Source organism: Typha latifolia, chromosome 5, assembly GCF_019914945.1.
Source record: "Typha latifolia isolate L0001 chromosome 5, TyphaL0001v2, whole genome shotgun sequence".
Classification (NCBI taxonomy): domain Eukaryota; kingdom Viridiplantae; phylum Streptophyta; class Magnoliopsida; order Poales; family Typhaceae; genus Typha; species Typha latifolia.
The window spans coordinates 8,978,297-9,006,116 of NC_133090.1; the positions used below are offsets into that span (position 1 = coordinate 8,978,297).

The window sequence follows — 27,820 nt, forward strand, 5'->3', positions numbered from 1 at the left end:
ATCCCTCCCGAATATTTTTTTTCCTTTATGTCTCTCTCCCTCCTCCTCCCCTCCCTCCCTCTGCTCCATTTCTACCATCGAAGAATTCGAAGAAGCCACTACACCAAAGCAATGCCGGCTTTTATTTTTAAACTTCTTGCTCTTTAATTATTATCTTTTGCTTGAAACTTAATGTGATATACCAAATAATTCTCTTTGAGTTTTATACTTTTATGTAGAATATACAATTTAGAAAAAGAATTAGCAAAATAGCTTGGGACCCACTTTAGGTTCATGGCACTTGGCATGTGCTGAGCACCAGGAAACATCTTAAAGATATTATGGGCTCGCTGAGCGCGTTTGGGAACACTTGAATAGACCTAAATATGGATCATATTGCTTGGAACTGAAATTCTTGTTATTGTATAGATACATATTTACATACCTAATAGAGTTAGGAACCTGGTAGAGTTAACCATAAAAGAGAAGATATAAAGCAGATTGAAATAAGTAGCACAATTGGGACCTCTTAAACCAAAGAGAACCTATAAATGAACAAAGCGCACTGCAACAATCTGCGCAATTGCAATCACAAGAAGAGAAAAAGGAGGAAAAGATTTTTCACATTAAAATTTGAGCTAGCTCAACAAAATACAACTGAATCCCGGGATTACAGTAAACTCAACCTGCTGAAAACATTCAGAGAGGTAAAGAATTAATTATTGTTCTTCCATACAAGAAAGTCTAAAACCGATTAATCATGGGACTTTGATCTTCAATAAATCAACAAATTATCTGTACAAGTGACGCCGCGCCCACATGCTTTTCATGTGAAAGGACACCAATTTGACCCTACGAACATAGCTTTACGAAAAATCTCAACTGTGATACATAGAAAAATGGTCGATTTCTCACAAGGCGTGTAAAACTAACTCGTGCTATGACCCCTGCTTGGCTTTCTGGGGAGAAGTGGGTCTGATGAACAAGTGAAATAGCGACTAGAGTTCAACCTCATGAAGATCATCTGCCAAAGAGCTACTATTGAACTGCAGGGATGAGCTGCTGCTAGAACGATTGTGCGAGGGGTTACCAGGTATGAAAGATGATAGAGGCTTTATTTGTGCTGTTGTAGCATTCGAGTCCGCAAATGTTCCACCCCATGATGAAGCTCGTGATAATGGACCATTACCGCTCACTAATGCAGGTCCTGGTCCCTTGATTCCATTAGGTGTAGACTGGTCCATGCTTGGAGACCATTGTATGAATGATGACGATGATGACGATGGTGAAGAAAATGATGTGTCTGCTGGTATCGATGTAGATGGCTCTTCAAGCATTGTGGTTTCATGGCTTCCTTCTCCAGCTTCATCAGATCTCTGTTCAACAATGTTGGACGGTGCAGTTGGGATGAAAAATTTTGCAGCAGATGCCAGTTTCACAGATGGAGCGGCAGCAGATGGCTGAAATATGCCAGTTGTACTTACGCCACCCTTGTTAAATGTATCTACATATCTGAGGAAAAGAACCCTTTGCTATATGACTACCCTTCCCTTAGAAAAATATGAATTCAATACAGCAGTTAAAAAGAAATGGAATGGAATGACAAATATCACCTTGACCGAACACCCATTCTGCCACGTGCCGAGAATTGGTTCTGGGTGGGAGGAATTGGTGGTATCCCGGAGCTATGCTCTGAGAGATTTGCTGGTTTCGCTTCTGGGATCCCATTAGCAGTATTGCCTGCATACCTGAAAGTATCGTTTATGTTGTAATCTGGTGTGCCATTCTCGAATGATGTTGTTGGAGGTGGTGGTAGGGCTGGTTCCTCTGCTGGAGCCTCAGCACCTTCCTCCACCCATCTCTTTAGCTTTTCATCATAGTAGAACTTGTTGCTCTCACCCAGTTTTGCCTTCAATAATAAATAAGCAGGTGCATGATTCACACAGATCAAATATAATTTCATGAATCACTGCCTATTATATTCTTCTCGTGGAAAAACTTCTCCTTTGACAATATTTAAAATTCGACTCCCTATTTTGCATAAAAGACACTTTGGCCTAATTCATAAAGAAAATTCCTAGTATATTTAATGTCGTGAGTAAATACCCAGGAGGTGCGCTTTTCAAAAAGCAGAAAAAGGGGAGAGGAAATTTTAGTTACAAAATATGATATAGTTAGATATTTCTTATAAACTAATGTGAAGTTCTATGGCAATATTGGGGAAAGGAGAGCTTTTTCCACAAATAAGAAGAAATTATAGATACACAAATAACTCAAGAAAGGAAAAGGTGGAAGAAATGTGATTAGGAGTTGCAGACATACCTGATGATGAGATCTTGATACCCATCCCATTGTTTTCTGAAAAAGCTGAGAGCCAATTCGCCCAAATCGTGATCCACCTGATTCTGATGCTTTGTTTTGTGCACCATCTAAGCCTGAATTCTTTTATAAATTCAACATAATGTCAGGAAAGATTTTCTTTTTCATTTTCAAACACAAGCAAAGTTTATTTATTCCATTGTTGAAAGATGATCTAGGAACAGAAAACTATATTAAGACTATACTGTTTAGATTTACATAACCACAAAAACGTGAATTGAACTTCAAATGAATGTTATTCATATGAGAAGAGAAACCACCTGCTTTGGGCTTCTACCAAAATCTGGCTCTGAAATGCTTCTGTTGTGCATACTCTTCCTACCACTATCAACTGTCCACTCACTTATAGACTCTACCGATGCTGATGGCATCAACGTTGACATGGCCACTGCCGACTGACTATTTACAACTTTTGGTGCAACAGGATAGGTATTTTTATCATTTACACTATCCTGTGGTATTAGGGGAGGGGACGAAGGTGGTGCACCAATCATACGGTGGATAGATCTATCAATGGAAGTGAACAGCTTTCCAACAAGTTTAGCCGGGGCAAGGTTAGTGTTGTATCCACCCTGAAGAAGTAGCATGATGGAAAAAGAAAAAAAAATCAGAGAACAGTCTAATTAGAGAAACATATATCAAACAATTTGTCATTAATAACACTACCTGCTGATGGATACGTATCCGTTCCTCAAGGGATGAAAACAATGATTTCCATGTCTCAATTTCAGGAGCACGACTAGAGGATTTTAGCAACTTTAGAGAAGCTTGACAATACCTAGATAGCAGGTTAATATGAGATAGGAAAACCTACTAAGGAGAACAGACTAACTGAAAACCTACCTCAAAGAATCGGCAAGCTTCCCCACTTCGGCCAGCATGTAGGCATAGATTAACTTATATGGCTGAAATTGTAGCAGGTTATACTGGGAATTACCAAGTACCTTCGAATATTCATACAGTTCTGTCCTCTGTGATGATATTGCAAAGAATGAATTAGCTTATGGCAAATAGCTATGAGCCTATGAGAGTTGACAATAAGAAACATAATGCAAACAAGTGATGAGAGGATATTCTATCATATTAATTTTAACTGACTGCAATCAAAACAACAGAGAATAAGTTTTAAGGTAACTAAGGAAAATGAGTTCTTCTGCCCTTGCAATTTTTGCACATCTATTTCTCCGGGTCCAAACTTTAACCCAACAGTTGGTCTTCTGATTAAAAAACCCAACAACATGTTGTCCTTAATAAGTTAATATGATGTTAGCAATTTATTTTTTAAACCAGCAACCTTACTGGGCAACATAGATACCTACTATAAATTGCGACCATGTACCATTGGTTAAGCAATCCATTTTATGCTCATAAAACCAGGAACTATAAAATTCACTTCAAGGAAATCTATAATTGCCAACCAACAAGGTTTGACGAATCAATGGCAAAAGCACAATAGCATCCAAGTACAATCCCCATATTTGAACACAAAGAAACTGACAATATCCTCTTCCTGAAGCAATATCATCTTAAATTGCCCTCTTCTGGTATGCTAAATTAAAGCAAGCCCGTCAAATAGATGTTGGACATTCTATTTTACAACAAAAAAATGATCAATAGCTTCTGCTTTACTAAGGTGTTTCACGTCAGCCACACTACTCAGGGATAGCAGAACAGGAAGTGACTTCTCATGTCCAAGTAGGCTCTTTCCCTATGCCCCATGTGTCCAAGTAGGCTCATTTACAGGACAAGAAAAACATGAGGAAAGAAAAGACTTAAAAGAACTTTCAGTGAAAAATTCCGGCCCCTTGATAGACATTTAAAGCCCCAGAAGTTACTTTCACTTATAATGCAAATCTATTATGAATGCCATGATTTGGAGAACAATCGACCCAAACAAGTAACTAAAGTAAAATACAGTAAGCAATAACTAAAAATAAGTTAATCAATTAAAATATCACTATTAGATAGAAGGAGAAAAAACTACTCAGATAAAGAAGTAATTTCCTCTACTCTCAAGTAGGTATTTGGATAGCAGAGCATAGTAGGCCACAAATAAGTATGATTAGGAAGATAACTTTTCTAACAATGCTGGAAAGACATAATAACCATGCGATTAGGCCAAGATGAAAACAGACAGAGAGTAGATGAAATTTCAATACTTGCAAGTTTGAACTGCAAGCTTCTTTCCTCCAAATCGATGGCAATTTTATTCCATATCAGAGACAAATGGAAATAAGTGCACATTTAAAAAAATATGTTGCTATTCTTCAATTGTAGCTTAAATTTTTTATATCCTAATGTAGATATGACTATTGACTTCTCTTTAGAGGAGATAACTTAGACATCTGAGGAAAAACAGCTTCAACAATTGAAGATAAAAGATAAACTATCTAACAGATTATATCATGTGAGATCTCGGACAAGAATGTCAGCATTCAATTATAGTTTTATGCTAGCAAACAGTTGAGGTGAAAAAGCATAATAGTGTCATCCCAATGACAGAGGAATGAAGGTTAGCTATCCACACATCATGGACAATTTCACCTGTCATGTCTTTTAGCATTAGCATACATTTGCAACACTGTGATTGGCACAGACCCACCATGGTGACTGGCTTGGAAATCCATAAAACAAACTAAATCATCATAAGAAAAGATAGTTCACATCAAAGAACAGTACTTGCACAATAATCAAATGGGCGAGAACTTTTTCTGAAGCTGACAGAAGAATGTCAATGAAGTAGAAAAGGATAAGACCTGAATAGCTTCAGGGCTGGCAAATGTTCGAGGACATTTCCAGTGGTCTGCACCAATAAGACACAGTCTTGAACTTTCAGAGTATGACTCAAAATTTGCTTCGGCAACCAGGTAGCATATGTGCGCAGCAGTTACCTATCCAAAGCCATGTAAGATGAAATATATCAAGCAACTCTATCAAACTGAACCAAATTGGCTACAAGGATGACTTACAAACCTCCGCTCTCTCTTTCCAAAGGCAATCTCCAAGATGAATCATAACCAGTTCATCATCTTTCGTCCTATTTGCCGTTATTATGGCCAAATTCTCTTCCCAACCATCTAACATGCCACAGGGTTGAATCTATATATCTCATAAAAAGACATGTGAGCTCATTAGTGCAAATATATCAAAGAATATCCTAATTTCAAATTAACCAAAACCTACAAACTAGTTAATAATGGATAATTTCAAATGAGTTCACAAAAAGACTATTCATCCCTACATGGCACAAAAAGCATCAGAAGACAATACAATAATGCAAACTTTATTAATTGATCATCCCATCAAGGGCTCTGAAAGTTCTATAGCATAAGTCATCTAAATACTCCTGATTTATTCATTAAAGGTTACTGAAATAACAAACTAATAGCAAGCAAAATCATCAACCACATGTTCTACAAGAAACTATAGGCAGTAACTTACCCCAATAGGCTGTTGTGAAGCATTTGCAGCATCATATGAGCTGTTGGTAGAGCTATCTACAGAAAATGCATCTGCAGGTTGGCCAGCAATAAGTAGACACAATGTCCTTAAAGGTGATCCAGATATATACTGACGATATGCCATCTTTTTCACAGTATCAACATAAAACTGCATCAAAGTTCAAGAAAAGCTGAAATTTAGAGAAAAAAGAAAAATATACACAGCTAAAAGAGGAAAACAATATGCTCAAGAAAAAACCTAAGCAACCTATGACAAAGCAATCAATAAAGAATGCACATTATGCAAAGCCAAAATTTGTTGCTAAACCTTATCACCAAGCTGCGCAGCAAGAACAAGGGCAGGTCCCCACAACTGACCTTCCTGTGCATACTGAAGGGCCTCTTTCCTTCTACCAGAAACTAGAAGGTTTTGTACCTCAATAGCGGTAGCCTGGGGAATTTGCAGTATTGTGTATCAACTACCCATAGACATGTAAAAATATTTACAAACATGGAAATAAGATTACCCGGATCTGGTCTTCAGAGGGAAGATTTTGCATGCAATGAGAGAGAGAACCATATTCTCTTGAACGAGCATTGCTTCCCTTAGCAGATGCAAAAAGCTTAGTTACTGCAGTTTCTGGACCATCAGTTTCCTATTGGCGAGTAACAGAATTCAGATGAAAAGGTTGAAATAGTAAACAATATAAATGGTACAAACACAAACCATATTTGGCAATTGCCAAATTTTTACACATACATAGAAAGATAGCAAATTCTACCTAGCTATGAAGCATGGATAAGGATATGGCATGATATTGGTGATGTTGATTCATTGATACAACAAATCTCAAGAAACAAGGACACTATATATTCAAGCGTATAGCATATACAAGCCACTGGAGGAAAGGTATATAATTGTGATGCTTGTATTATCTTTAATCAAGAAATTATTGTTATAACATGTGATATTATATATTAACCACATCTTCGACTTATTCATTAACAAAATTATTTGTGACAAAGTTATTAGATGCTAATACCAAGAATAAAGAAAAGAATCTGAAGCTATAAATCATCACATGGATAAGTAAATGAAATATTTGATACATCTTCATGAATTATTCATGAGCATCACATATAACATAGGTATGGCTAGAATATGGAGGTAGCATTGCTACTTGGCTACCTAGATAGATGGCCATCAAGAAGACTAACATCAACGATGGCCGTGCCACAGGCACGAACCGTGCCGACCACCGGCCGTGCCTTAAGAGGAGAGAAAAAAAGAGATACTCACCTTCGCCGCTCGTTGATCGCCGTCGCCGTCGCTATCACCATTGCCCGAGCACATCGGGTGCCCTAGCCCGAGGGAGAAGGAGAGACCGAGACAGAGTGAGAGAGAAATTGAGAGAGAGAGAGAGATCGGTTTAAAACTTACGTTGGGGATTCGGATCTAGATCCACAACTTAAGTTTTAAACTGAAGATCAGGATCCGGATCCGCAACTAAAGTTTTAAACTCCCTTGGACTAGGGCACCCGACGATGATGGCGATGGTGACGGCGATTAGCGACGGTGATGGCGATTAGCGACGGCATCGGCAATTAGCGACGGCATCGGCAATTAGCGACGGCGTCGGCGACGGTGATCGGCAACGGGTAGTTCGACAACGAGGTCGACGGCGAGGGCAGAACCTATTAGGAGGGTGCCATGCGGCACCCCTCGTGCCATGTGCCGATACGCCGCCGACACGGCCATCCATGACTAACATAACCCTGTTTCCTTTTTTGGGCTTGGTATAGCTAAATATGAAGTATGCATGCAAAGAAAATACAAAGGGTCTATGTATAAACCTACAATGAAAATAAGCAAAAAACACCCTAAATAAATAAACATACAAAATTGATCATAACAAAATCTCTATAGAAGAGATCATCAAATGTGGACGCCTCCTATGCTAGTACACACGCTATCGTGTCCTATCAATAATGTTCACATTAATATGTCTTCTCATCGGAAACTTAATTAGACATGGACTCATCATCAAGATTCCATCTTCACTTTAGACCAGCTTAGCAAGGTTCTAAGTTTCAAGTTAAGTCAAGTAGTCAATCATCATATATTCTCACTGTTTCCACTGTCAATTATGACAGACCATAGCCCTCATATATTTAAAAAGATCTTGCCTAGGTCAAGCATTGATAGAAGGAGCTTTTGGAGTCAACATAACTATGTGTGGAGCAAGAATTCCACATCACCTGTGACATCATTTTGAAAGATGTTAATCTCTACTAGATTAACATGCTCATCTTGGGCTTCAAGATAATCTTGGTTTTGTTCCCCTTAATCAATTAGATTTGATTGATGTATAAATTTCTCAACCGATGACTAGACGAACGGTACTAGTTAGTGTCATACTGACATTTAAACAGGCCTATTTCCACTCAGAAACTTAATCCACTAACTGTGCCCAATAAAGAAAGTCCACTTTAATCCACATTTAGAGTCACCTATAGTCCTACACCCACCATAATGCTATTGTCCCACCATATGACTGGCCTAGGAGCCTTATCAACAAATCATGTCTATGTCCCCTGTCAGTGGCATGATCATCTAGGCCACTATCGCTGCCCTTGTCTGGTGGAAGCGCCTAGTCTACGTGCCTTGGGTAATTCTGGGGTTGTGTTAATTCTGGGGTTGTTGTGGACACAATTGAAGAATACTCAAGCTCTGAAGGATTTTGTTAGTCTATTGTCCATCTGCACTTGCAAGTTGCTATTGTGGATGAAACAGTTAAAAAATGTTAACCTCAAATTAAATGGGATGGTGAAGCAAAAACAAACAGAGTTAGAAACAATAAGGAATGATCAACTCCTGGGACTGAAAGAGTGAGAATCTTAAGAGAGATTTCTTGATTATTGGCAACCCTATTCCAAAAATTTGTACAAAAAATTCAGCACCGCGCAAGAAAACCTCAAGGATTTTCATTCCTTACTTGCATAAATGATCTAAAAGAGGATTTGAAAGAGAAATTGACGATCCATCACTCTTTTATTATCTCAGATTCAAGATGAGTTACACTTACGCGGCTTCCTACAAGTTGACATCTCTGTATGATTCCGTAGAGACGTAGAGTTAAGACTGAATCTACACTTGTCTTCTATTGGTACCTTAGAGAAGATAAGCAGTAGAAAATGAAAAGGAGAGAAATCATGATTATCCTTAAAAGTCAGAACATTTGCAAAAGAAATAGGATAATAAATTCTCTGTCAATCTGCTTACTATGGGATCTTTACATTACAATTTGTTTACTTGACAAGATAATGGATTAGTTCCATGCATAGAAACTGGGAAGAGTACCTAACCAGAGGAACAAAAGTGGGCAACTAAAGTCATAATATTTTTTTTTTTTAAAAAGGGAAATGTCCCCATAAACTGGACAAGTACACATATGGACTCTAAATATGTTCGGAAAATATTGAGTTCAAGAATGCGACAAAAAAGAAAAGAAAAGAACAAAACATACCTCCTGCAATAGATTTGTCCCAAATGGAGATCGAAGTTTCCCATAATGTTGACATAATATCTTCAACAATGAAAGAAGTAACCTCAAACTTTCTCCTTTCTGGATGTCTGTGCAAGAAGATTCACAATTCATGATCCTCTCATCAACCCATCTGTTTATATCCTTGGTGGCAGCATTCCCACCAACAAGAGGGCCAGGGAAAGATTGTTGACATAAAGCATGGAAATAATGAGAGGCACCGCAATTAGTCATGATTGAAGCATCATTTTTATCCATGAAAATCTCCGCTAAGGTAAGAATTGAGACTGTACCACCGGAAGTTCCCTTAATGTAAACAAAAGCAAAGGTTAGTTGCAGAACCTCTAATAAAGATTAAAAGTAGAAATTTGAAACTAATATATCAAGTTTTTTCTTTTACAGCTGGTCAGATTGAAGTGGAACGAGTTTGAATCCCACCTGGTTTCCAAAGTTTGTGCTGAAAGAGTTGGCATTTTTCATGACTATGAGTTTGCCACAAAATCCAAATGCAACTAAGGCATGTGCTGGACGTCCAGCTGATGACATCCCTTCGTAAGGAGTATAAGATAACTGAGAATAAGATGCATCTGCACTCTGAAATGATTGCTGAGAGAAGCTAATTATGTTTTGATCATTAGTGACGCTATTAGGAAAATGCACTTGCGGACTCTGCTCCACCGTTTTTGGATTAAACCGAAACGCACTTTCTGCAGGAACAAAGCTCTGAGACTCAATTATGCCATTAAAGTTACCATAATTATGGATTGTATTATGTTCAGAAGTCTTGAAACCAATCTGTTGATTCGTATGGCTCCCTGAATGCTCCATAGAACCGTAGAAGCTCTGTATAAGATTGTTTCCTGACACATATTGACTATCTTGACTGTTACCAACTGCTTCTGGTTGCCACAGATTCTGCTGATTATAGTTAATTGTGGAAGCATTCCAGTCCCCTTCCAATTCCTGGCTACCCTGATTTTGAATGGTACTTCTCTCAGAATGACCTGGTTCATTGTACAAATTGTGGTTTCCTTCTGTTAAACCAGTTAATGAACTCCGGTCTTCACTTACCAAATCCTTCACCGTCATTTGCATGGACTGCATGTATGATTCCAGGGTATACCACTGTTGAGTATTTGTATCATAATACCATCCGGGATATTGAATATCAAACACCATATTAGGTGGGTATTCTGTGCTCCCCGACAGTTCCTGATTGCAGTTAGAAACATTACTTATTGTACTCTCCTCCGCTATGGTTTCCAATACCGATTGAGCCGTTTTTTGCAGATAAGAAATATCTGATTCCACAGATGCAGTTTCATAAGCAGTAGCATGAGCATTCTCTTCATAGTTATCTTGAGGTTTTACACTTGCAGCACTGTTGTCCCATTGTCCATTTGCGGTGGCATTGAAATTATCCAATTGATACCACTGCCCAGTACTTGGGTCATATTTCCAACCTGGGTAAAGATTCTCCCAGTACTGCGCATCATTTGCATCCACAACCTGCTCAGTCCCAGACCTATAGATTTGAGTGTCTTGTATATCAGAGGAACCAACACAAGCATTCTGATTTTCAAGAGGGTTTTCCATAAAACCTTGATTCATGTTTTCCATAAGACCTTGTTTCGGGCTTTCCATAAAGCCTCGTTTGGGTTTAGCATCAGCCTTCCAGTCATGCAGAGATCCATCTCCCAACGAGAAATTCGAATCAGAATCAAAACCGCTCTGGACAAACTGTTGTGTGTTCGCACCGAAAGCACTCCACTGTACCTCCTTGACACTGGTTCCCTTAGATCCGCTGCTCTTCAGCATTGAGGAACCAGGCGACTCAACCTCTTCAGTATTTTCCGTGGTACTGCCCAATTGAGCTGATCTGACATCTGAAGAGCCAATCAGCACACTCTCCGCATTGAAAGAAGCTTCATGTTTGGGAGCCTCCAAGGACTGCAAGGTGTTGTTGTTCTGTGTGTAATCCAATTCTGAGGCAAACTCAGAATCCCCCGGTTCTTCTAAAGAGTTTCCCTCATCACCTAAGCTGAGATTGGAGAAATCCCTCACCATGCCCTTGGATTCAGAATGAGATCCCTCCATGCCAAAGTCATCTTCCACGAGCCTGTCAAAGAAATCCTCGTCCGTCTGATCCTCCACCGGAAACAGAGGAGGAGACGCCATCCGATCCAAAAAAAATATATATATATATCTAACTTTTCCCTTCCAATTTACAATCTAACGGCTCTACCCATCAAATCGGCTCAAATCGAGCTGATCTCCAGCGATCCCACCAAGATCCGACCAAAAACCGTCTAATTGTAAACAGAAACTTGAATCAAAACACCATCAACGAGCGGGATCTAGGGTCCCCTAACCATGGATCCGTTCTGGCCGATCCAAGGCCAACAAGGACGGGAAAAAAACGGAAATTTTCGAGGGCAATCGAGTCGAGAAAGAATCCAAACGCTAGAAATGAATACGTACCGAGAAAGCGAGCGTCAGAGGAAGCGAGATTCGATCAGAGAAGGTGGGCATCGAGTAAATGGGAGGAGAAGTAACCCTCGCTCGTGAAACAGCCGAAATCTCACCATCCATCCATTTGAAGTTTCTCTCTCTTATTTTAAATTATTTTTCTTAATAAATTTTAATCCGATCAGCTAACATTACCCAATAATTCCCCCGATTCAAAACGGAATATGAATGCCAAAAAGATGGTAATTTGGCAATTCATGCAATTGGGGTGTTACCTGGTATAATTAATGACGCACCTAACGAAGCCTACATTTATTTTATCCCTTGTGCTCTTTTCTTGCATGTTTCCCCTTCTATTTTTGGTTATTTATACTTTGGACCCTTTCCGCCGTTTTACCGCCACATGGAAGGGTGGTGATGGAGGAAAGAGAGAGTGCATGCAAAAATGGGAGTTAAATGATAAATTTTGTTGGACGTCAGCCCTTATTCCTCCATGCGATAATAACATTACCGGTTTTTCCAATTAAATTATTTTTAAGGTTATTTGTACGAAAAACTAACTTTATCTACATTCTTTTTGTGAGTCAGGTCCATTTTCTGTTTATGAGTTTTTTTTTCTCTTTTCCTTTTAACTTTGTTATTCTATCATCTAATATCTTATTAAATATTGACGCAATACTATAAAAGAGATAAATAACTTTGTAATCTTTTTCTACATCTTCTTCTTCGTCTCATCTTCTACTTTATATATTGATGTTATTTATTATTTTTTTCTTCTTTTTCTCTTTTTTCTGCTCCTTATTCTATTTCTTAATCTTTTTTCTTTATGTACAAATCTCTCTAATTATTTTTTAATTAATAAATAAAAAGATTAATTAGAGATAATGTTTGGATAATTAGGATTAGTTAGATAATTAAAAATATGGATAATTTCCTTTTCACCCCTGAACTATCACCTATTTCTATAATGGCCCCATAAACTTTTTTTTGGTTGGTTGACATAATCGGTAAATTGACCAAGTTGCCCCTCCACTCAATATAGCAGGTTAATTACGTGGCAGAGCTAAAATTAAATATAATTTTTATTTTGAAATGCCTTCATTGCCCTCTGCCCTAATACCTTTTGCCCAAAAAAAAAATTTCATTCTCCTCTCTCACTCCCCAGCAAATAGGGGGATTAATCTAATAAAAAAATTCACAACCTAATATCTGCACATATTTAAAATTTAGGAGAAAAGCTAACATAAAAATCAAACTATAGAACTGAAATTTAACCTTGAAATGGACACAATGGCATACCACTTCATGAAAATTATTCGAAGTGCAGTGATCATTCCACAGTGGCATACCACTTCGGTTAAAGGGTGTGGCCTTCTTTGACTTAATGCTACTAGTTAGAGAGCTTGAAAATGCCATGAAGGTTGGAGATTATGCCCATTCATGAGATAATATTGATTATATTTATAACACCCACAACCCTAAACACATGCATGGCACGAGCTCACGTGGCACGTGCGTGGCACCTGACTATTTTGTTAGTTAATAACAATCAAATAAACATGTATCAACATCATAAATTTATCCACAACATCTAAATTAAGAATAACACAAGTCTAATTATCAACAGTATACGGATAAACCTACTTGGGCCTCACACAGGCCACAACACATCATCAAGAGCTTTTCACCATAACATATACACAACGGTGGTATATACATAATTATGCAAGTACAAAATCACATACTAAAATATAAGACAAGGATAAAGACATACTTTGGAGGATGTCTACTAATGCATCAAATAAGATAATTCATCTAGCGCATAACAATAACCACACACTACTCTTCACCCACTAGCAAGATCTCTAAGGGAGTATCCTGCTCCACTCGTTTACTTGGGTTTTTGGAAAGGAGAAAACAAAGAGAGTCATGAGCTAAAGGCTCAGTGAATAGACCTTACCATAAATCAGTGAAGCCAAAAAAAAGAGTAAATTATGTACTGGATAATATGAATCAGAAAGAGCATCATATTATGAATAAGAGTATGAATGTAACATCAATAATATATAATTAAAATATAGATAATATGTCATAATTGATAAAATCATATAATTCTCGACAATAAGTAAACAAATCTCCATGCCATAGTATCATCATAACTCTCTCTTAAATATGACATATGATGCATGTCGTCTATGACCATGCTATGATATCAAATGCAACTATATATGATGTGAATTGATCATTTGATAATCAACTATTCAAATGAGAATAAAATCATATCCAATTATCAACATTTCCGTCATCAATATCATCTCTATATGTCATCATCATACTAGACCACTGTGCATAGTCAACACCCGGTACTCGGTCTCAACATCATGCCCGAAGGCTCAGCATACTCTACCATCCGCAAGGTGCATCTCAAATATAATCATACCCTGCCATCCGCTAAGGGTATCAACAACCATCCAGACCGGGCACCCTTCTAGTTGATAGAAACCTCGTGAGGATAACTCACCACATATGCCCTAGATAACGGCATGTGTCCGAATGTCTTGCGCGCACATAGACTAACGACCTCGGACGTAAGGCCAACAGAATCGCGACTATGCCGAGCGATCAATCATCCACCAAGCGCGTCCTAACCCTCACGCCCACTCGGGTATCCTCACGCTTTCTATCAACTATCCTATCAATCACATTTTATATTTTTCTTCTAAATGACAGATCATATGCATATATCCAATACAATAAGTCAATGCATAATAGAAATTTTGGTGGAATAAGAATCAAGAGAAAAACAATGCAATGTAGTCTTCGATCATATATTCGACACATGCATACCCATGCTAATCTATCACAACATGCATACTCATGTTACAGATCAACTAGACATAAAAGTATAACACTATAGTCATCTCTAATCATCTATATATCATCATCATACTTGTACGTAAGATCAGCCTAATTACATGCATGATAAAATATCCTCGACTGTAATCATATTTAGATAAAGTCATATAATCATGCTGGAGGTCAAAACATGCTTGTACATAATATATAATATATCATAATTTGAAAAATGCATCTAGGGGATAAGACTACTCACCACTATTGCAATTACCAAACAACCACTCGTTCATGCTGCTACGACGACGATCAAGCTTCGATAGCTAAGTCCATGGGATCTTGAACAGGGGGGTCGAGATCTGAAATTATTTATAACAAATAATGTTAGTCTTTCTATTAATTAAAATTAACCTAGCTAGAAGATAATTTCTTGTTGTAATCATGTACTCTTCATTTCTATATTTGTTTTGTTATTTATTAACCATAATTATATTATTTAATAGTGTATTAAAAAAACATAATTATCTGCCTATTATTCTCTTTGATAATTAAGAAAAATAAGAATAAAATTACTGTAAATAATTACGTAGGAATATACGTACATAACCCTAATAATTATTATTACCTACCTAGGATTAATATAGTAATTTATGTTGCATGTATTTATTAAACATGATATAATTTGATTTATTTACTAACTATGGCGTAATTAGATTTAATTTATATAAATTAAATACATTAGATTAACTAAAGTAAGTAAATAATTAGTAATATAATTAAATATAATTTAAATAGTATCAATAATATGCATATATATATATATATATATATATATATATATAAACTATATACAGTGCCGGGCCGAGCCCAGCACCTTAACCTAGCAGGTGCTGGGTCGAGCCCAGCACCTTACACCGAGAGGAGAAAGAAGGGAAGGAGGAGGAGAAGAAGAAGAAGAGGAAAGAGAAGAAGAAGAGGAAGAAGAAGAAAAAGAAGAAAGAAGAAAAAGAAGAAAGAAGAAAAAGAAGAAAGAAGAAAAAGAAGAAAGAAGAAGGAAGAAGGATGAAGAAGAAACAGAAGAAAGAAGAAGAGGGTTGAGCCGCAGGGGAGGGGTACGGCTGCTGGTGGCCACTCAGCAGCCGGCCTCTCGCCGACGGATCAAACCTCCGGCGGTCCTGAGAGGAAGCCAACAAAGAGAGAAAGAGAGATAGAGAGAGGGAGAGAGAGAGAAAGAGAGAGAGAGAGGGAGGGAGGGAGAGAGGCTCACCGGTAGATGGAAGGGTCGACACGGCTCTTCCCGGCAGTTAATGACCGTTGGTGCACTAGAGGGAGAGAGAAAGAGAGAGCTAGAAAGAGAGAGATTGAGCGAATACGGGGAAGAGAAAGAGAAATAAAATATTAGAGAGAGAGAGAGAGAGCATGTCACGCGACAGCGGCGGAGTGGCCGGTGGGCTAGATCCCACCTCCACGCGTCGCCGCGGTGTGGAGGAGAGTGGCTCGGTGGAGGTGCATGGCATCACTGATTCAGGGTTAGGTCTATTCATTGAGCCTTTAGTTCATGACTTTTTTTATTTCTTTTCTAACCCCTTTAGATATGTAGTACGTGATAGCAATTTGAGATATCCAAAGAAGATATTTAGAGCGATAATGAGGTGAGGTATTGATGCGCGACATAGATGATAGTTTATATAGAAATTGAGTTGTACTGTTATTTGATATTTGTACTCAATTGTATTAGACGATGATTTGTATAATACAAGTCAGATTATATTATACTCGTGTGTTAGTGGTTATAAGCTGCATTTTGATGGTTTGTCATGGCTTGTGTGGGCCCTATTAGATTATATAGCTGTCTTGTTGTGAATATAGATATTGATTTGTTAATAGGTTTAATTTGATGATGTCATGGTTTATTTTGTGATGAATTATGTGGGCACAGGGGTATATCTGTGCGTGACGAGCTCCGCCTATTCTATCGCTTGCGCCGCGCGTGCCGTGTAGGTACGTGCATGCATGCCTAGTGAGTGCATAACAATTTTGGACTAACCCAAAGCCATAATATTGTTAAGCTAAACCCCATTAATTCCTTTCTCTATGTTAAATGTAATTAGTATTAGATTATTTTCTCATAGTATTCTATTTGGACCTATCATATACTTTATGTCAAAATAATCCACACTAATTGTTTATATCTTGGTTATTATATTCTAATTTTATTTTTGGTGATTACTAGAATAACTTAAATTATTATAATATTTATAAATATACTATTCTGCAATATCTAAATTCTAACCCAGTCTTATTCTATTACACTACCAAATTATTACATTCTTATTATAACTACTTAGTTATATTCTATTCAAGCCACTCATTGTGTTCACAAAATAATTTTATGTTAGTGTTATATATCTTATATCAATTTATATAGATAAATCTATCCAAACTGTGTTTATTTTATTTTAATCCTAAACTTATAATAATAATAATAATAATAATAATAATAATAATAATAATAATAATAATAATAATAATAATCGAGTGTTAAACCATATTCTACTTAATTATCATATTTTTACATAACTGCATAATTATATAAATTAACTTAACTACCTGATTACAACCACTCATTTATTTTCATTTAAATATAAATATATTACTTTATCTTAATGTCATCCTAATCATTTATATACATATATATTAATTTAATGTACTAGAACTATCTAACTAAAATCTAAATATTTACAGTAACAGCTCTTTGTTTTAAATCATAAGATTCACCAAATATTTTATGATACCTAACAATATTAGAACTGCTCCTTTGTTATTATAGAATTTAAATAATATTTAGCTACACATTGAATTCACCTTACTCCTAATATAATATTATATTAATGATTTATGTGATTCTTTCTTTCTTTTCATCTTTCTAGGGCTTTCCTATAGTATTATTATTGGAGCACACCTAAAAACCCATAATGATAGCAAACAACTAAAAAACCATAATGAAAGCAAATATATATGTTGAATTAATTGTTTAGGTTACCATAGTAATTTATTTATGCATAATTACTTCTATAAATCCGATTAATTTGATACCATTCATGGAGGATCTCGATACATATGAGCCTAATATTTGAAGAGAGTTTGTCACAAGCTAGGCACATTTCATGCAAGTTAGGTAATATATTAGTTTACAGGTAGTGTAATTTTGATTCATATAATCATTCAAAAATTCATGCTCCTCTCAAAATCATAATTTATTTCACATTATTTTTAGCTAGTAAATTCTAAAAATGCATAAAAATATTATAGGTCTCAAATCCAATTTTAAAGTATTCAAACTAAAAAAAAATAATTCATAAATCAAAATATTTAGTATTTGAGTTTACATATTATATCCAAGTATTTTTTGTTGATGCACTCAAAAATTTCAAATTGACTTATGAAAGAAGTTAAATTCATTATAAAGTCAAGAGAAAATAGATGCACAAATATTTACATTAGCATATTATAAACTAAAGCGGTTGATCACTCAAAATTGTGAAAAAAAAAATCTAATTGTAGTGTCTTAATGATTTGTTGTACTAAAGCACGAAAAGATAATGTAATTATGAGACATTAAACATCAAAAGAAGGCAAGTCAAACCAAACTAGTTCACAATCTCCCTTTTAAATACCAAACTTTTTCATTTTTTAATTTTTTTCTATTTTTTATATTAAATTAAAGTTATTTTGATGCAATAATGACTAGTTAGATAACCCTTTTCTTATAATGCACTTTCAATTAGATGAATCATGAATAATATAGAGGTACATAGTGTAAAATTAGATACTTTCAAGATGGCTTTCATACTATCACATAGTAGCCCTTTTCATTGATCTTTTAATAATAAGAAATATTTATGAGGGTGAAACTAAGTCAAAAGGCTAAATAGTTAATATCAATCTAATAAGAAAAATATCTTAAGAATAACCCATGAAAAATGCTCACACAAAGATTAAATCAGAATAACAATAATAGATAAGCATAAAAGGTGATAAAAAAAATATCTAAAAGTAAATAAGACACTTAGAGATAATATATCAAATATTAACATAAATGACTATGACTCCAATAATAACTCTATAATAGGATGATTTCATATCATAGGAGTCACTCTAATATAATAATTGCTTCAAAATTTTTAGGGTTAAATATAATTTACTCCCATATACTTATGCCAAAATTACTTTACCCTTATCTCAAAAAGTCTCAAACTAGTCTATGTATTTACGATTAAAGTGAAATCATTAATTGTTCTATTAATATTAATAGAGCGCGCCCAAATGATCAAAATGCCTCTTCGTGTTTATTAGTTGAAATAGATTGGTTTTTAATCTATTTTTTTAATCCATATTTGTCGGGTTCCTAGATGTGATATAATAGAACCTACCAGATATTTGACACAATCTAGAAAGTAAGAGAAAAAAATGTGGATATTTTTTTAAGAGAAAGAAATACTTATATGTGAGGAGAAGGACATTTTTATCCATAAAAAATAAAAATGGAGGGAATTTAGCTATTCATTCAATTTTTGAGACTTTTTGGGCGCATTCTATTAATTTAGTTGGAAAAACTAATAGTCTCACTTGAGTCGTACGTATAAGAACTAGTTCAAGACTTTTTGAAGTATAGGAGGTAAAGTGATTTTGGGCATAATATAGGGAGTAAAAGGTATTTAACCCTAAATTTTCATTTTCACATTTTTTTTAAACAAAGCAAATAGTCCAAAGCAAAAACGAAAATGAGAAAAAATAATTAAACCAAAAGAAATCTTAAAACGCACAAATAATCAACCAATCTAAAAAAATCTAAAACTAAAAAATCAGATATATACAACACAGATAGCTAAGGAATGTAAATAAGCAATCAACAAAAAGGTACCAAAAAGTCTTCTTTCATAATCCAAACTTACTTAGTTTTCAACCCATAATAAAAATTATTTTTAGGTTTTTGCAAAAATTACAATGTGGCCCTAATGTGTCCTTTAACTCCACAATGATGAAAAGTAGGAATATAGATTCTACCCTTAGATCCATTTTTATATGTCTTAGCATTCACGTTACACTTCTCATTATGTTTTTTAACATTTGTCATATAATTAATATGAGAAGTAATGATGTAACAATAAGATAGGGCTCTAATACCAATTGATAGGGCTCTGATACCAATTTGATACCAATTTGATAAGACTCTGATACCAAATTGATGGGATCTAGAACCAAAAGATCGGCTACGGAATAATTCCTTAAGATCTGAATTTACCACTCACTCACGTTGCTACGACAACGATCAAGCCTCGATAGCTAAGTCCACAGGGTCTTGAATAGGGGGGTTGGGATCTGAAATTATTTATAATAAATAATGTCAGTCTTTTTATTCATTAAAATTAACCCGGTAAGAATGATAGTTTTCTAGTTGTAATTATATACTCTTCATTTCTATATTTGTTTTGTTATTTATTAATCATAATTATATTATTTAATAGTGTATTTAAAATATAATTTAATCTGTCTATTATTCTCCTTGATAATTAAGAAAAATAAGAATTAAGTTACTATAAATAATTATGTAAGAATATACGTACATAACCCTAATAATTACTATTACCTACTTAGGATTAAAATAGTAATTTATATTGCAGGTATTTTGCTAAACGTGATATAATTAGAATTATATACTAACTATGAGATAATTATATTTAATTTGTATAAACTAAATACATTAAATTAATTAAGCTAAACTAATTGTGCATATATATATATATATATATATATATATATAACTATAATTATATATAGTGCAGGGCTCAGCCCAGCACCATGCACAGCAGGGCACTGGGCCGAGCCCAGCGCCTTGCCCTGCAAGGGTGCTAGGCCGAGCCTAGCACCACTTCCAGGGTGCAGTCAGAGGAGAGAAGGGAAGAAGGAGGAGGAAAGGAAGAAGAAAGAGAAGAAGAAAGAGAAGAAGAAAGAGAAGAAGAAAGAGAAGAAGGAAGAAGGAAGAAGAGGGTTGGGCCATGGGGGAGGGGTGCGACCATTGGTGGCCACTTAGCGGCCGGCCTCTCGCCGACGGCTCAATCCTCCGACGGTCCTGAGAGGAAGCCGAGAGAGAGAGAAGGAGGGAGGCTCACCGATGCTAGTGTAGAGAGAGAAATAGTGATTGATAGAGAGAGAAAGAGAGAAAGGTGAGAAAGAACTCGAAAGAAAGAAAAGAGAGAGAGAGAGAGAGAAAGAGGAAGAAAATGGAGAGAGGCGGTGGGGAGGGAGACTGCGGCGGCGGCGGCGGGGCCCACCGTGCCAGCTAGCTTGGCCAGGTTGGCCGAGCCAGTGCTTGGGGCGCGTGGCGCCCATCCTAGCTGCCACTGCATGGCACGAGCTGTCGTGCCATGCAGTGCAGGAATTTTTCGTTTTTGGTTATTACAGATATCTTCCTCAATGCCCTCCTCAACGGTCTCCTCATGGGTCTCCTTTGGACACTCTCCATCATCATCAATCTCATCATCCTCCTCAGGACCATCGATAAGCATCACACTCCCGATCGATTTAGAACACCGATGACCGGGGGCGAAACACTCATCACATCGAAAGCAAATGCCCTTCGCTCTTCGCTCCTCCACCTAGGCATGTGTGAGAGTTCGAACGGGGGGTCTAGTGCCTCCTCTAACATTGAAAGAAGGTCTCAAAGGTGGTTGTGGTCTAGTAGCCACAGTCGCTGTTTTTGAAACTGCAAAATTTGCAGTCGGCGTTCTAGGTGCAAACCGCCCATCTCGGTTGCCCCAATTGGTTTTCACTACCATCTTTAGAGCCCTATGTTTTTGTTCCATCCTCATGGCCTTCTCAAAGGCCTCCTCAAGAGTAGTTGGACATAGAGCACGAACATCCGCTTGTATCTCCTCTCGCAGCCCTAAAATAAATGTACTCATCAATGTATGTTCAGGCCACAGTGGCTCACAACGACTACTAACTCTTTCAAACTCAGCTTGGTACTCCAATACGATTGTCAGGTTCGCGAAAGATCTTTCGTTCAGGTCTAAACATTTGTGCATGTTGATCATCTTCTCTAAATCCTCGAGCACGTCCATCACCATCTCCATAGAGATCAAGCTCATCCTCATAGTGCCAATCCTCCTCATCGACGAAGCGCACCGGTGCCTCACGCCTCTCGGGTTCCACCACCGCCGGTCTTGGGTTTTATAACGAAGGTGGGGGATGATGTGAAGGCATAGGTAGGAGGGGATCATTGACACTCATATGACGCACCTGGACCTGTGAGGTATCGGTTCGATGGGATCCCACCACTGATCCTTCTTGAAACTCCGTTTGTCATCGAGGAGATGATGAACTCAATCGATTCACGATATATTCCTTAAATTTATTGTGATCTTTTTGTATGTTGTCAATTCTATGCAACAATATTTGGAACATGCCCCTTAGTTCATCCATATTCGAACCCATAGACGTTGGTTGACTTGGTCCTGCCGTGATCGCTCCAAGAGAATCGGCATCATGGTTAGGATCATCGTGCCTTGAGTCCCCCCTTGTCGTTGTGCTCTCCATAGGTTTCTTTGTTGATGTCATCTTCTTTGTTTCAACCATTAATGGAGGTCTGAGGTTCGCCTGCTCTGATATCAATTGATATGGCTTTGATACCAATTGATAGGGCTCTGATACCAATTTTATAAGGCTCTGATACTAAATAGAACCAAAAGATCGGCTACGAAACAATTCCTTAAGATCTGAATTTATTGTAGGAAGCAGTCCGCATAACTGTGGGAAAATATTCATCAGATATTCTCCGGTAGTTAGAAAATTACGAAACAAATTGGGTTGGATTTGTATCTTCCTAATCTATAACTTTCGTATTTATACCCTTCGCAGATTCGAAGTGTAGTAGGGACAAAAATACAGAATAACGTGGGTGATGGTGGTGGTGACGGGTGGAGTGGATGTTAGGGTTATGAATGGGTATGGAGATGAGGGTGGATTGTGGAAGTGATCAAGGGAAGTAGACGAAGGGAACAAAGTGGTTGAGATCCCAAAGAAGAGGCATGGCTCGATAGTCGAGGGAGATTAGAAGCGAGGAGAAACTTTGCCAACGATAGAGGTGGAAGGATGGTGAAGAGGGAGGAGGGAGATTATGGTAGATAGATGATAGAGAGGCAAGAAATCAATATTCCACATATTTATAGAGGCTAGCCAACAAGTCCTAAAATAATATAAAACCCTAACAAACCAACTAAACCAGTATTCCTTATCTTCTCCAAATACCTTTTGGATTAAGCTTTCATTTTGTTATAGATATATTTCGAATCTGAAGAAGTCATGAATATCAAAGTTGTAGATTTAGAGGTTGTCTTATCAAACTAGTTTGATATTATTTGAATATGTGTCGAATATTCTATAAATATTTTTTCGAAACTGCGTAGAGCTGGATTTAGCTAATTAGATAAAATCCTAACTAAGTGTATCACCTTCCTTCTTTTCCTTCCTTTTTGATCGAAGGAGTTTATTCAAAATTTTGGACCCTATAGTAAATTTGTCGAGTGCAATCTTAACATTATGTAACCTATTATCAAGACACTTGACTTTTTCAAGTAAACTCTCTTCAAGAATAATTTTCTCATGCATATTAATCTCTAAAATTTTAATTTTATCTCGTAATGAAGAATTTCTAGAAATTAAAGAGTTCGAGTTTAAGAGTGTTATCCAATCTTTTTGCTCTTGTAGAATTCTTTGTATAATTTATTATAAGGTCTTTGTAATTCTAAATCATCTTCAGAATGTCACATTTGGCTTGTTTATATGCACTCAAAGAATCATTAGAATATTAAATAGATAATAAAGACATGGTAAGAGCTACATAATTTTCTTTTTGAGATTCAGAACCTCATCATCAAATTCATTAATATCGTCCCAAGTTGCTTATAAAACATTGCCTTTTTCTCTTACAATTTGAGCATCTTGAGCGACATGCCCATAACCTTGGCATCCATAACATTGAATTACTCGCTTGATTTTTGCTTCTAACCTTTTTTATTGAGTCATGTTTAGAATTTTTAATAAATTTTTTAATCATTTTCATAAAAATCCCCTGAGCTACATAATTTTTTTTTGAGATTCAAAACCTCATAATTAAATTCATTAGTATCATCCCAAGTGGCTTACAAAACATTGCCTTTTTCTCTTATAATTTGAGCTTCTTGAGTGACATGCCCATAATCTTAGCATTCATAACATTGAATTACTCTCACTCGAATTTTGCTTCTAACCCTTTTTCTTGAGTCATGTTTAGAAGTTTTAATAAATTTCTTAATAATTTTCATAAAAAGCCTTATTAACTCGGGATCAATATCGTTATTCTCATCAAACTCTAGAAAGCATACATTCAATCTTTCCAATATGAATCTTTAGATCTATTTAACATGGGAGGTTTATCAATATCTTCTCTCAAAAAATTCATCTCTTTAAAGATCACTCTCTAAGCTAAGAGAGCCCGCTAATTGAAAACATACTTACATAAATCCCTAGATATTCTCTGATACGAATTGAAAAATATAAAAAATGCTCTAGGATATAGGATTCATCACATGCTAGAAATAATAAATTGCGAAAAATAAAACATTGAAAAAATAATCACAAACACAAAACTTTTTACATGGAAAAATCCCAAATCGAGTAAAAACCATGTATCCATACTCGGACCGAAACCAATTACTAAAACTTATAGTAGTTGACAAGAAGCTTACAAATCATTCACTGATTTTCACGACTTAATCTATGCCAACCTTGCTCAGTCGACTCCGTAACATACTGCTTCATGTGATAAGTTTCCAAACCTCAATGACCCTTGATGTTGATCATTTTGTCTTAGTAGCTCTCGAGACGTAGTTCTTTCAAATTTGATGTAGATGCGTTGAGATGAGAACCATGCAATAAGTTTCATCTAAAGTATAGAAGTGATCTCTAATAGTCTCCAAAAGATGTTCTCCCAATTAATTATAGACGACTTTCTAAAAGATGATTTCCAAATTAATACTTGACGACCCTCACTCTTAGGATTTGATAAACCCATTTATATATTTCTTAGAGATAAGATAAATATCTCTTAGAGATAAAATAAATATTTCTTAGAAATGAAGCCAAATCCAAGTCAAATTAGATCTCATGTAACTCTAAAAATTTTAAGTTACGTGGGGGTGTTCGAATGCGGTCTGAATGCAAAACTCAATGACATTGTAAATTTTAGTTTCTACTTAGGAGAGAGAATCTCAGAATATAGAATATAATATGAACTCAGTTGGACCGAATCCATTCACAAACATTAGGCTTGATAGATTGAGTCTAAATATCTTTTAAATAATTCATGATTATCTCTTATGTAAGCTCTTAAGGTAAGTCCTAGATAAGTATGTAAGACCTTAAGACAAATTCTAGTTAAGTTATATAAACTCTTAATGCAAGTCCTAGTTAAGTCATGTAAGCCTTTAAGATAAATTCTAGTTCAAGTCGATTTACGATTAACCTCTCTATATATATAGAGTGCAACCCTAACATGCATCCATCATGAAATTATTTGCTGGAAACCTTAGCCACCCTTGGGGTGGCAATCGGGTCGGGTTAAGCGGGTTTGGATTGGGTCAGATTCGGGTGGGTCAACATTACTTTGACACGAACACGACCTGATTAATAAATGGGTTGCATTTGGTAAACACGAACACGACCCGACCCGCCTAACCTGTTTAATAAATGGGTCAAGTTAATACGACACGCTAACACGACTCGTCTAACCCATATACTTAAATGGGTCGTGTTAACCCGACACGTTAACACGACTTGTCTAACCCATTTAATATAAATCATATATAAAATTTAATATTTACTAATTTATCATATATAAATAGTGTATTACACAAATAAAATAACCTATTTTTAACTCAAAACTCATACAACATCAAAATTACAATCCTAATAATTCATCATAACAAAAATCCATACAATGGAGTTTAGAATAAAGTTCCAACTCTTAAAAAGTGTATCATACATTCATACAAATAAAATAATACATTTCCAACTCAAAACTTATACAATATCAAAATTACAATCCTAATAATTTATCATAACAAATGCCCATACAATGGAGTTTAGAAGAACAAAGTTTCAACAAAGTTTAGAACAAAGTCCATACAATCCCATGACAATTAGAACAAAGTTTAGAGTTTAAAATCCATTATAAATTATAAATAGTTTGAAATATGCAAACATTATCATTAAGCCCTCCATCTCCAAATATCACAATCTTGTCAAAAAGAACAAAAGAGAACGTAAACATGTAAAATATAAGATATATACAAAAACTTCATTTACATTAGTCAATGAGCATTCACCGGATTTAGATTTATGCATTTGAGCATTCACTAGATTATACAACTTCACTTGCATTAGTCATTAAGTCCAAATTTGTAATATCTTCCGTTAGCTCCTTTAATGCTACCAAATTGTCTATCATAATATGATAAAATAATTAGTAGACTAAACTTTTTGAATATTTATATAAGAAAATAATAAATATACTTACCTCTAGTATGAAACAACCAATCTCGAGTACAAATTAAAGCTTCCATAGTTTTAGGCTTCAAAGCACTTCTATATTGATCAAGTATTCTACCACCAACACTAAAAATAGATTCAAAAGCAACTGTGGAGATAAGAATACTTAATATATTACATGCTGTGAGAGAAAGATCTAGATATCAAAATTGATTAGATTTCTAATAATTAAGAATATCCAATTTAGAATTTTGATCAATTCGAGGCTCTTCAAGATACAATTCTAATTGTGACTTTTGTGATTTACTCACAAACTCAAAACTCTCAAATGAATCGAACTCCTACATAAAAAAATATTATTCTGAATATATAAAGAACATTAAAAAAAATATAATGATAAGAACATACTAATGATACTAAATTACCTTCATCATAGAGTTGTTATCTTATCATTGGAAACTTTAGAAGTGTTTTGAACATAGTGATAAAAAGGAGCAAACAACATCTCGCGGATCTTTATCATCTCATAAGAAAAGCCATAGAGTTTGTTGTATGAGAATTCCACAAAATGTATTTTGAATCGTGAATCTAGGATAATAGCTATAGCTAAAATAATACTGTATTATTTCTAATATTTCTCAAACTTTATATTCATTTGTGTAGCCATACGACTAATAAAATTATATGAGTTTTGTATGCCTTTCATTATATTCAATTGGATCAAAACCACCTTAGGAAAGTACAAATTTGCTGTAGGGTATATAGATCCAGAAAATAGAGATGTAACATCATAAAACAACTTCAAAACTTGCAAATCTTTTTAGCTTGACCCCATTCTTCTTGTGATGGACAATATTTATAATTTGAGTCACTCAATTGTAAATGAAGAAATGCACGACGATATATAATAGCACTTTTAAGCATTAGATAAGTTGAATTCTATCTTGTAGGCACATCTTATCTTAATCTTTTACTACTATTTAAAGAAACTTGTTTAACACATACAACAAATCTCTATTTTCTGACTTGTGACCCCTTAACATATTTGATGCTCTCTCTGATTTTGAATACAGAATCATCTATTTCTTTCAGACCTTCTTATACTATTAAGTTAAGAATATGAGCACAACAACGAATATGAAAGAAATCACCATCACATAATAAAACATCATTCAACATAAGTTGGTTCCTCAACAACTCAAAAAACAAATCATTTACAGATGCATTATCAAGTGTTATAGAAAATAATTTTTTCTCTATACCCCATTCAGTCAACAATGTATAAATCTTATCAGACAAAGTTATTCCAATGTGTGGGGTTAGCATTGCACAAAAATTTATAATTTTTTTTTACAATACCCAATTTTCATCAACAAAGTGTGCCGTGAGACATAGATAACCATCAGTGGTTATGGAGGTCCATAAGTCAAATGTTAAACTGATTCTTTTAGGAATAGAATGTAACCAATCTTTGAGTTAATCCTTCTCCCTTCTGTACATTTTCAAAACATCTGCTTTAGCTGTATTTTTACTAATATGTTTGACCTCATCACATAAGTAACTATG

General features: G+C 35.6%; 1 protein-coding gene across 2 annotated transcripts; it reads right to left on the reverse strand.

The window, feature by feature from the left end:
* Positions 1 to 584: 584 nt before the first annotated feature.
* Positions 585 to 11,937, reverse strand: LOC140788819 (protein transport protein SEC16B homolog). Of its 2 annotated transcripts, XM_073138289.1 has the most exons (14): positions 11,825 to 11,923; positions 9,782 to 11,652; positions 9,326 to 9,649; positions 6,326 to 6,454; positions 6,127 to 6,249; positions 5,800 to 5,967; positions 5,332 to 5,457; positions 5,115 to 5,249; positions 3,202 to 3,329; positions 3,025 to 3,136; positions 2,619 to 2,930; positions 2,302 to 2,421; positions 1,593 to 1,888; positions 585 to 1,491 (listed from the first exon to the last, which is right to left on the reverse strand). In XM_073138289.1, exons 2-14 carry the CDS (start codon positions 11,519 to 11,521, stop codon positions 978 to 980), a joined length of 4,227 nt encoding a protein of 1,408 aa, XP_072994390.1. In that variant the 5' UTR covers positions 11,522 to 11,652; positions 11,825 to 11,923; the 3' UTR covers positions 585 to 977. The 2 variants fall into 2 exon arrangements, with proteins under 2 accessions (XP_072994390.1, XP_072994389.1); XM_073138288.1 differs by having other exon boundaries at positions 9,782 to 11,937.
* Between the last annotated feature and the right edge of the window lie 15,883 nt (positions 11,938 to 27,820).